The 12079-nt window shown below is 31.4% G+C and overlaps 1 protein-coding gene and 1 long non-coding RNA gene across 2 annotated transcripts; both read left to right on the top strand.

Moving 5' to 3' along the window:
* The first annotated feature begins 6177 nt into the window (after positions 1-6177).
* LOC135122126 (uncharacterized) lies at positions 6178-6711 on the top strand. The gene is made up of 4 exons (XR_010279250.1): positions 6178-6261; positions 6320-6396; positions 6485-6552; positions 6612-6711. It is a non-coding gene; the product is annotated as an uncharacterized LOC135122126 (long non-coding RNA).
* A 7-nt stretch (positions 6712-6718) lies between these two features.
* On the top strand, positions 6719-9758 carry LOC135122139 (uncharacterized). The gene is made up of 10 exons (XM_064046361.1): positions 6719-6735; positions 6872-6891; positions 7256-7299; positions 7422-7551; positions 7609-7656; positions 7707-7815; positions 7865-8015; positions 8524-8652; positions 9503-9599; positions 9643-9758. Exons 1-10 carry the CDS (start codon positions 6719-6721, stop codon positions 9756-9758), a joined length of 861 nt encoding a protein of 286 aa, XP_063902431.1.
* Positions 9759-12079: the final 2321 nt, after the last annotated feature.

Raw genomic sequence — 12079 nt, forward strand, 5'->3', positions numbered from 1 at the left:
CATAAACTTTACTATTAAAAGAAAAAAGTAAGCATAAGAAATATAAAATATATAAAATTTGCTACTATCTCCGTGTTCGCACGACACAACGCATACCAGACTGTGGGATTAAAATAATATTTCACTTATAAAATTTATAATATATTAACTCTTTTTTTACTACTAGTTATACTAAATCGCCTTTTAGTTTCCATAAAGTAAACCTTAAAGACGTTACGAGAGAAGCATATGACGGGAGCATATTTCGATGACTCCGCTTTATAATTGATTTTAAGAAATAATTTTACAGCTCAAGAGCGGGATACACACTGATATAAACTGCTAAGCGATTAAAAAATTAACTAATAAACAAATAATTTTTATTTTTTTCCAAATTGTTGCAAGCAACTAATTTAAACAATAATATAGCAGAAAATGTCGGGTAAAATGTACGTTATTAAATAAAATTTTTAAAAATAAATTGCGAAAAAAAATTTTGACTCTTCGCGGGATGGCAAGAAGTTGTTAGAGGGGAAAAATACAGTGAACTTGAAAAAAGTTCTGTAAGAGCGCTGCTAACGGATAATTTAACTTCTATTAATTAAAAAATTAAAAGTTTAAAATCTTAGAAAGCAGTGGTTTTTATAATAAATTCCACATAGGAAACCTTTTAAAAATATAACCATGTAAACAAGAAACCTTAATAACTACGATATATTTCACTTAAATTACGCAAAGCTTAGTTCATAAAAAAATAATAATTATAAAGGAAACTAATGAAGATTAACTTGAATAAAATTATTAATAAAATAAAATAATATATTCACTAACAATTTTTCAAAATTTATTATAAATTTCATTTATTTAAAAAAATAAAAAAATTACTATGATAAAGAAAACGATTAGAAATCAAATTTAGAGCCATTAAATATTTCTCTAATATAATTAAGTGTTTTACTGTTCTACTTTTTCTTGTAGTACATTTTGGTTGTATACCAGATTTTCACTAGTATTGTATACATTTTGACAAAATTAGTATTTCTTATTAAAACACTAGTCGAACTTCTTTTTACTTGCTTGGTATGTTATATAGATTTTTTTGTATATCATTATGTTTTTATTAAGTTTTGTAAAAGGTTAAACTTTATAGTCAACAATTAATTGCGCTTCCTAGAAAGCTTTGCCATTTTCTGACAAAGTTTCTAAATTTAAATAGGACAATTTTCTAGCAAAAGTTTTCTAAAATGAAAAAGTTCACTAAATGAATATTATTTACGACTGGCGAAGAAGTACAGTTTGTATACCAGGGCTAATAAAGATTTAAGTCGAGATTTAATTAAAACTTGTTTATTTCCCATAGTGAAAAGTGCTTTAAAATTAGTAACAACATCTGTTAAACGAAAGATTGTTGGCTATAAAAACTATTTCATTCTAAATTGGACTTCATTGTCGTAAAATTTTTTTAGCTAAGACTTTTTAATTTCAAAAAAAAAAAGTTTACCGTAATAAAAGAAAATCTTTGAAAAAGCAGTGCAAAGTATCGTCATTTCTGACAAAGAATTTTTTAACTCTTAATACAGCTATACGTTAACAACTGACGCATCGGAGGGATTGAATTTTAAAATAAGTGCTTTCCGGTATAACCCTACATATTTCTGAGCGTCAGAAACAACGCTGAGATAGTGGAAATAAATAATAGGTCTATTTAAATAAGACGGCAGTTTTCCTATTCGGTGAACACTTTTAAAGCTGGGTTGTAAAAATATTTAAGGTAAAGGAGAAAAGGTTCAGCTCCTTACTTGTGAAATTGTAATAATGCTCCTTTTTGTTAAATAGAGACTTTTCTTTAATTCTAAAAAGTATTAATACTGTATACATAGTATAACAAAATATATATAATTGGCAATTATAATAGTAAACGTACTAGTTGAAAATAATCTTTATTTTATAAATATAACGAAAACTATATATATAAGTAAACGCAAGTAAGTTGTGGCTAAAAGTATATTAACGACACAATATAATATAAGTAAATATAATAAGAGTAAAGTAAATATCTCAAAAGAAAGGCCAAAAAACTTCTTCCATTGAAATGGATTGTTTATAAAAAGTTCAAGTTGCAATACATCGAGCAGCCGTCATATTATTTTCGATATTTTTCAAAATACCAATTTTCTTTGAGGTAACGGTATCAATACTTAGAAGAATAACTTTAATTCTGACTGTTATGGTAAAAAAACTTCTTTAACCGCAATTGCATTGTATTAAAAGGGTTCATTAAGCAGTTTGTTGAGCGACTGTCTTATTTAAAATTTTTCTCAAAATACTGCTTTTTTTTTTTTGAAGTGCTGTTACAATAATCAGAAAAATTAAGTTGGGGTACGGCATGAGATAGACTAAAAACTAACATTTTTTTTTTCAGATTTTTTTATTCCAGTTTTAAACTCCTCTTTTATCGAAACCTACAGCTCCTCGTAAGGATGGCCATGCAATACAGTTATGCATAATAGAAGCTTCGGTTTTCTATTCATTATACACAATACTTCCTTTTAAAAGTCGCCCTACTAATTCAATTTCCAAGAAAAGGTAAATCAATAAATTCGTTAATAATTCTTAGTTATTTTCCTTCCAGCGATAAAAGGTGATAATGTTCCTTAATCAAAAAAATAATAATAGCACGCCATATTCACACCTTAAAAGTGTTATCTAATCTAATAATACATTGACTAAACAACCTCAAAAAATCAATAAAAGAAACACATGAGCGAGAGGTTGAAGCAAAAATTAATAACCCTACAAAAGTTACTTGGTACAATTACCATAAATGAACCAAGTTTACTACTGTTTAAACAAATAAGGAAGGAGTCTACCAGGTATTTTTATATATGCTTGGGTTTTGCAGGAATATGCGCGCTTTTTGTGTATCACTACGGATTAATACTACGGTGGTATCACCTTATTGCAAGCTGCACACCTGGTTTCTCCCTTTCTTGTTTTCTAAAGCAATTGTAGAATTGTTTTAAAAACCTGGAACTTCTTCTTAAAGCTACGCGAGTGGGTGTCTTAACTAACAATTAAACTTTTGCTTTTACACCCGTACGCCATTAAGAAGAGGCTGATACCTTGAATATTATTGCTTTAGGGAAAGTTTACAGAGCCATTACAAAAACTCTTTTGCTAGCTTTATGTACGTAGAAGCGTGAATTGAGTATTATAATAACCAACAAGAAACGGTTGTTGGCTGTAAAGAGTTTATAAATCGGAAGAATTGAAGGAAAAGCTTAGATTAAAAAAAGGATACCAAGACCCTTGGTAACTTGAAATTTTGAAGCCTTTACTTGCCAATGATAAACTTTATGAATTGAGACCTTTTGAAATTTGGTTTCAATTTAACGCCTTAAAATTGACCATAAATAACAGCGGTATGACCAGCATCAACGTTATATAAACAAGTGTCCCCCTACGACCAAACTTAAGAAATTTATAATGATGCGTAACCCAGGCTCCTTGTAAGGAATATGGTAAAAAGTTAAAAGTCACTACTTACTGTTTTGTCGAAGTACAAAAAGCCTATCTGTTGGAATGAGCACGGTTGTTGAAAAGGTGGGAGGACTCCTTTTGAGAATTGCTAAGATCGTGGCCTTGATCCGTCGGGAAGTTGAAAAAAGGGATAAAGAAGTATACTTTATGGAAGTTATAAAAGACGTTAATATAATTATAGTCGTAATAGTAAATATAGTAATGCTAGTAGAAGAAAAGTAGTACAGTTACGGTAAAGGTAGTAGTGGAGGTAGCACTAGTGATTTGCAGAAGCGAAAAGCAGTTGTAGCAAGTATTAAAGGTGTGGAGAAAGTAGCCTGTCCTTAAGTAAAGGTGATGTGTATAGCGATTTATTTGTCGTTCCCCTAGCAAGTTTATGCTAGATAAATGCGCAGAAAGGAGTTTTGTCAAGAAATTTCTGGGTGGAAGTCCGGATTGGAAAGCTCCTTTAAGCATGAAATTCGGGTGCTTGAATGTTTACGAAAGAGTATTTATCGTAACTATATTAATGTTTTTGTTGAGAGTTACATAATTAAACGAAGAAAGCGGACATGTTATCTGGAAGACCCCTTTACAAAATATTTATTTTTAACTTTAAGGAGCTCTACCAACTTGATAAGTTAAGAAGTGCAGCCTTATGGAATGAAGTTTAGGAAAGGAATAGAAGAGCAGATACTTGTTTTTAAGTTTGATGATAATAATAGGGTAGTAGAGGACATAACCATGAGAGATAGAGGAACAGAGTACAAGTAATTGCGGAGTCAGAACTCTTGTAGAATACTCTACAGTTTTTTTACAGTGCACTTAAAATTAAAGTTAACTTAATTTGGAAACTGTTCCCGTTTGTGCAGTTCGAGAACTTCGTATTAGGAAGGAATATAATGCCTTTTTTAAGGCAGAATCTTAGAAGGAGCCTATCACAGATATTTAGAAAGGAGAAGAATAAGAAAGCTTACATCTATTGTACGTAATACACATTGATATACGGGTAACAAAGCCCACTATTTGGACGTTATTTTCCATAATAGAATTTGACGTCTGTCTATCTTTTATAATATCTAACGTATGGAGAAGACTTCTGAACTTCACATATAAAGTAAACTGAGTGAAAAGTGAATAGAACTAGAGCTGTGGGATTACCCTTAGGTATCTTGTTTTATTGTCAATATACTATATCTTTGAAAGAAAAAAAGTTATTTTGCAAAACCTATAATAGCGACATTTTTATTAAATTATTGTGCACCATATAGATCTCTTACATGAATGCTAATGAATAAAAGCTTTAAAATCCTTGCCACCTAGAAAAAGGCTATTTAGCATAGGTCAAAGGGATTTAGAATTTTTTATAAATAGAGGAAAGCGCTTAGAGGCCCGAGTTTAAAGTGTATTCATCTAGCAGGAGCTGACACGGAACTTTTACAAAACGCCACAGTAGATCTAAATGTTTTTTTATGACCTTCAAGTACTTTTGGAATAGCACTAAAATAACTAAGTGATGTATTCTAAACTGACTCTAAGGAAGTTAAGTCTATATCACTCTTAGACTGAAACTTCATGGCCTAAGTAAATAGACATGCAGAACTTTTAATACTTTAAGTAGTGTAATAAAAAGTTTTATCTTTATCCGTAATTTATCGACAGAAGATGTGATTTATTACCGTAGCTCAGTGGTTAGAGCATTATCGCGCAAAACCCAAGGTCGCGGTTCCAATTTCTGTTTGCGCCAACTCGCATTTTTCTGATCTGGTGATTACGTCGACAAACAAAATCCTGGTATACGCGACAATGTTCTAACCACTAAACTACGTTGACAACTCACATCTTCGGTAGATAGATTACGTATATAACTTTTGTTATTTTATCCCATCTTCCTCTATGAAACGATAGTATACTTACCGAAATTAAAAAAATTTAAAACATAATATTTAACAAAGTTAAAATATTTATAACAAACGAAGGTTAGTAAACCTCCTAGAAGTTTATTTCGAACTCCATATTTTAGTACCAAAAAATTTAATATTCGCCTCTACAAAGGAAACCATAACTGAGCCGGGGTTTCTTAAAATTTATTTTATTAAAAATAAAGTACAACCCCTCTTACTTAATGGTCGTAATCCGTCCAACAGTGAAAAGGTCATAAATCCTGTTTTAAGCTTTGAACCCATACTAATTCTGTTTTTTGCGTTGCTCCGTAAGGAGCTCTGAGAGCGCTTTCTTTGCAGCGTTCGTTGGTCATCTTGTTTTCGGTTTGCATAGGCTGTTTTGATTTTAAAAAAGAATGTATCATTATTAATATATAATAGATTTCTTATTCTTTTGTATTATAAGGCTTCTTCTTTTGTCTTGTCTTCATCATATTGCATGTTGAGTTGGTGAAGTGTGTGGTACGTGCTGACATGGCCATTAATCTATAGTTTTCGTTCGATGTATTGTCGACTTCACTTTAGTTAAATGAGTGAATGTTCTCAAAAATATTTTATCCTCAATTTTATGATCCTTTCAGTTTTCGTATATAAATTTTTTATTCGTATGCTAGACACGAAGCTGGCATTAACTGCATTTTTTTCTTAATTTTTTTATCTTGAAGGTTATCTTTTTGTTTTTATAGCTATCTCCTTTGGTGCTGCAATAGATAAGTTTTGTGTTTAATGTATATATTTACTCCCTAAAATCAGGTTTTGTCGTTAAAATTAGAAGTTTTTTCAAATTACTGCGTTTGTCAATGTTACATCCCAAAACTGGGTACATTGATTTAGTAAAACTTTTACAATATAGGAAAATAAACTTTATTATTTGCTAGCATCTACCTAATCCCAACTGGAAAGAGATCAATATGACCTTAAAACCGCTGTGGAAGATTTTAAATAAAAGAAATGTGTAAGCTAAATGACAAAAAAAAATTCTTAAAAATATTTATTGGAAAATTATTGGTATAATATAGTTTTATTGATGCGTTTGTTCATAGGAAATGATAACTATATTTCGTATGACAGCCCAGTTGTTCAAATAAGATCTAAACCAATTGAGGGAGCGGTAATGATGCTGCGGTACAAAATTATGCAAACGGCCATAAATTCACCATTCTTTTTTAGCTAGGGGTTTATTAAGAATTTGGAGGGCTTACTTAGAAGCACCATATAGCTCAAAGGGACAGTCTGGGTCTTCCAATAAAGTCTAAATCTATTAAGGAGGTTAAAATATGCAATACAATACTTTGTAAAGTCATAACTTTACCTTTAAGAGGTAAGTTTTTTCTATTTTTAAAGTACCATAAAACTCCAAAGGAAAGCACTTTTTCTCAATCTTATGCTTCACTATATAAGTAGTGGTTATTACTATATATTTACATTAGAAGTGCTTACGCTTTTAGCGGTAAGTTTATTTTCTTGTATAGCAACTTATGCATCAATTTAGAGTAGAGTTTGCTTTCTTTACTTTTATTTTCTAAGTGCATTTACTTTCAGTTTAGACCCTCTTTATACAATAAGCCAATGAACAGTAAAATAGATACGTTTGCTTTGCTTTTAAATAATTGCGCATTTAACATCTAATCTGCGTAGTCCGCTTATCTTGATATGCTTCTTATATTTTTTAAAAAATACTACAAGGTTATTTGCATTATTTGCTTCCATAGTTTTGTGTTCTGGTTTACTTTGGTATACCTTTTGAACTCGTTGAGGCATGCCTACTGCTAACATATTTGTTTTCCACGCTAGCCTCCTTTTTTCTTTTCTAGCCCTGGCTGGAAGTGTCTTTTGTCTTTTCCTCTCTTTTGCTAAGGCATGTACTTGGTTCTTATACTGTTTTTGTTACATTTTTGTTAGTTATGTTGGTAATTACGGTGGTCTTCACTAACGCAGTTCTAGTAGTTAAGTTAAAACTCCTCATTTCTGAATATATAGGATGACGAATATTCCATCAGTTTTTCAATTTTTGCTAGCTATTTTAATATTTACTGTACGAAATACAATTATTTGCTCTTTAATTGCTCTTATAATGTAAAAAACGTTATAGAATTTAAATCTCTACCGGGTAAGTGTTTGTTAATAATTATAAAGTAAAAACCCTTAGCCTTTTACTCATTTACAGAAGCAGTACGTATACATGATAACATAGCTTGCCAGCAGGATGGAAAAAGTCGGCATTATATCAGTACTATACCTTTAATGGTTAACTCCTAATATTAGGGTGTGTGTACTTAGCATCCATTGCTCCAGCTGTACTCTTTTCGAGTTTTATAATTCTGTGTACGGCCCGCCGAAAACCACTTTTATTAATACTTTCGGGATGTCTGGGGTAAATAATACTATTTTAAACCTAATTATTTTACTTTCTTTTTATACAGGGTTACAGCAACTGTAATGTTTATGTGGAATGCTTGTTCAGTCACAAGGCTAATGAGTTTAAGGAACTATTTCTTAAATTATTATTTTATCATTCCTTACTGCTTCTCGGCCGTGGCGACTGCATTATCTGTAACGTATGATGGATCTTTGGTAGAGAAACCTTATGCTATTTAATAGATAAATACTTGACTATAAAATACATGACTAATAGTTAATATGTGAAACTCAGAAAGTTCTTACTAGACTACTTTAAAGATTACATGCTTCTAATGGCCACATTGCTGTTCTGTACTATACAAAGTGAAGAGCTTTAAAAGCCGCTCTTCAAAAATTAAGTAGGTGGCAACCTTTAAATTCATTTCTTTCAGTAATTTTCACTATAAAAGAAAGATGTTTAAAGCCAATATTTTTGACTTATTGCAAACATATAAATAAAACTTTGAAAAAAACAAAACACAGAGTAACTAGTAGAAAAACAAATAAAACAAATATGACAATATTTCTAACCAGTTTTGGCCAAATTTATAGCATATAACCGTCTGCATGCTTTAATATAAAAGCTTGTATGACTAGAAGTTTTATAAAGCACATTCTCATTTATCTAAAATAATAGTTGTAACGTTTTCAATAGGGAACCAGCTAATTATTTTTATCACAGTCGCCCAATTTACTGGCCCGGAGACTGTTTATAAGCACTGCGAAATGCTCCCCTACGAGAAAATTCCGGAATTTAGTAACGCACGTGGAAGGCAGCTATAGCTGTAATCCCAGTACAATCCAAATTAATGTAGAACTCTTAAAAAATTAAAATTTGCAAAATTTTAATATAGGAAACATAATACTACACCCTAGCATAGTACATACTAATCTCAGCGATGTTTATACATATTTCCAGGGTGAAGAAACGAGAATTCTATAATTTCTACTATTAAAACTTGTTTTTCCATCACTAGCCGTAGTGCACTAATGAAGTTCAACCCTAAAGATGACTTACATGAAATAGTTACATCTTTAGTTACCGAATAGTTACCAATTTGATTGTAAAAATAATAACTTTAAAGGTCACCTTGCACCTCGACCTTAGAATTTTTTCTTTATGACTTTTCCTGGTGGTCGATCAAGTTAACACCTTCCCGTACCCGAAGTCTCAAGTCGTCTACGAGTGCAAGCAAAATTATTATCTTAACATGTGTGGACTTGGAATTTTTTATTTTTATTGTTAATTATATTTCCTGGGCCTCGAGCGGGTCGTAAAAGAAAACACCGAAATTACCAGCTCTCAACAGGGTGATATTGTACACATTAGCTTTCAGCTTAGGTTAAAACAATCTCATATATATATATGTACTAAAAAAAATGCTGCCCCCAACCTATATATATAGAGCCCATTGCGGTGGTCGGCAGTGGCGTGCGCAGACTCAGATGTGTAGTTGGGCTTATCTGTCAGTAATCTATTGGTAGGATGACTGAGCCGATTGTAGGTGGCGATAACATTGCGTCGAAAAACGTTACCCAGAGGTTGAATCTGGAGTCTTTATACAAGTCATCGTTACTAACAAATCACGGCGCGCCCAACCTAAGGCGTAGCAGCTTGTTTTGTCCCACTTGAAGCGAAGAGACTATTACCGATGAGGTAGGCCCAGGCAGTAGATGCGTACGAAGTGATCGGCGGGGATGCACAACAAATACAAGCGTCATTTGTTATGCAGCAAGAGTTTGCTTCGAGCACAAAGGGTAAAGAGTTTGAATAGCTGCCTTGACTTTCGCCCCGATATAGTTTACGTGCGATCGCCACCAGAGCTAATTGCCAACATGTCCCCAGGTACTTCACCTGAGGAAAACAAAGGATTACCTTATTTTCGAAGGGGAGACGACGCTCATGACATCCCTTAAATTATTAATTAGGTTTGTGCCGGCAACCCTTATTACATATGATAGGCCAAAATTATTACATGTGACCCTCGTTTTCAAACCATAACTCTATATGGCACCTTTGGTTCGTTATTACATGTAGTCCTTGTGTTGTGACCTTTCACAATTATTACATGGGGCCCCTACTTTCCGTTTGACATATTATACTGGTTTTCGTTTTCAGACCATGACCCATATTACACGTGATCCTCATTTATCATGACAAGGGTTGCGTCTATAGCCCTTTTTTTTGATGCTGCCGCTTTCAATATAGTATTATTTAGTTATTTGCGGATCCTTAAGTGTGATAAATACTTCCGTTTTTACTATTTTTTGTTTTATCTTAGCTTACTGACAGTATTCTTTTATTCTATCCCAAATCTACTACCCCATTTACCTTTTTATAAGTATATGTCCACTTTCCAAGTTTATTTAAACATCATTGAGAAACTCAACTTTTTTCTAGTGATTGTTTTTATTAATACCTTTTTTCTTTTACAAGTAGAGTACCCTTTTTCTCTTTTTTATATTATTCTAATTTTTTTTGACCCCCTACCATCTTTCCTCCCCTTTTTACTTTTTTTTGGGACTTTCTATTTTCCAAATAACATTACCTTCAAAAAACTTCAGCTACTATTTTTGTGGATTCTAAGCAACAGATTTATTAGGGACCTCTTTTACCTTTATCTACCTTTTACTTTTTGATTCTTTTGTCTGTTTCTTTCTTTGTTTAATTTAAATTCATTCTATTTATTAACTAATATCCACCCCCCGAAAGACTCAGCTACTATTTTTTTTTTCTTCAACCACCGATATTGGTAGTAAAATAATTGTTGCAAGTTATTTATTATATTTACTTATTTAAAAAAAAACAGAGTTCAGTTGACGTTATTTCTTACTTTTAGAGCTATCTAAGCACTGATGCAGTTAGCATTTCTTTATCTCTATGTTCTTTGCGGTGGGCAACAGCTTAATAAATATTTGAATCTCTTAATAATAAGCTTCTAAACAAATAAAAGCTTTCGACCATTAACCCTGAGTTATTATTAATATAATTTTTTAAACATTGCAGGAGGGGGGAATCCCTTGCACTTCTACTGAGATAACTGGAAAAAAAAAAATTATTTCTTACAATAAACAGGAATCATTAAAGCTTAAAGCTTAAAGGGAGGCTTCTTATAGTTCTACTAGTCTAAACTACGGCGATTATAGTCGGAGTAGATCCAATTTAAAGTTCTGTTTATCAGACATACGGTCTTTTAGATCCTACACACCTTAACTATACAAACAGAAGAGCGTCCTTTGGTTGTCATTAAAATAAATAATTGTTGCTTCCTATGGTCTTTTAACATAAAAGATGTTATTATATTTATTAGTGGCTATAGAGCAGTATAATAAAAAAATAAAGAAAACTAAATAGTACTAATAACTAATTTTTTAAACTGCTTGGTCTTGAACCTTTTAAACAGTTCTAAAGGAGAATTAAAATTATTGACTATATATAATGTACAAAATAATGGAGCTGATAAAATTAAATGTTAATAAAGAAATTTATTACAATTATATATAACAAAAGGTGCTTTTCTACTTACAAAGCAAGTTGTTAAATTTTTAGTAAAAAGATTAAATCGTAGATTATAGAAGAGTCAGCGTTTGGCGCAAACTTTATTAACACTTACAAGTAAAAAAAAAACATATTTTTATGTTTAAAGTCAAAGTTCAAGGAGTAAAAAGAATAAGTAATTTTTAAAAATAATTAACGCAGTACTGCTTAAAGTTACCTTAAGCTCAAGGCTTTTAATAAAAAAAATAATTAAATACTTAAGTGAGAGTAATATATAAGTAAATAGAAATTAGTAACGAAGCAAAACATATAACCTGTAAGGTAAAGTGATACCTATTTCTCCCTAGAGCAACTTGCATGGAAAGACGTCAGTTTACTAAAAATAATACCCTAAAAAAATTGTGTAGGTGCCTTTTAATTTAAGTAACCATGCCAATTATGAGGTTAGTTGGCCCTCAATTTCAAATAAGGCAACTTTGGGTTTACTCTTGTTGACGGGGTTACTAATATTATAAAAAATTCAACCACACCTCACTTAAGATACCTTTCGATAACAAAAAAGACAAAATTTTATATATTGTTGATTTCACAGTCTGATAGCTTCGAGAACTAGAATATTATTAAAAATATATATATAGAAGATAGGAAACTCGAAAGACCAAAAGAAAAACTAGTAATTTATTTGACTATCTTTAACTATCCTAAGATTCTTGCCCTTCCAAGAAGAGCCGAGTAGATG

The sequence above is a fragment of the Zophobas morio genome, unplaced genomic scaffold, assembly GCF_036711695.1.
Source record: "Zophobas morio isolate AGI-343-1 ecotype UQ-CSIRO unplaced genomic scaffold, CSIRO_AGI_Zmor_V1 ptg000896l, whole genome shotgun sequence".
Taxonomy (NCBI): domain Eukaryota; kingdom Metazoa; phylum Arthropoda; class Insecta; order Coleoptera; family Tenebrionidae; genus Zophobas; species Zophobas morio.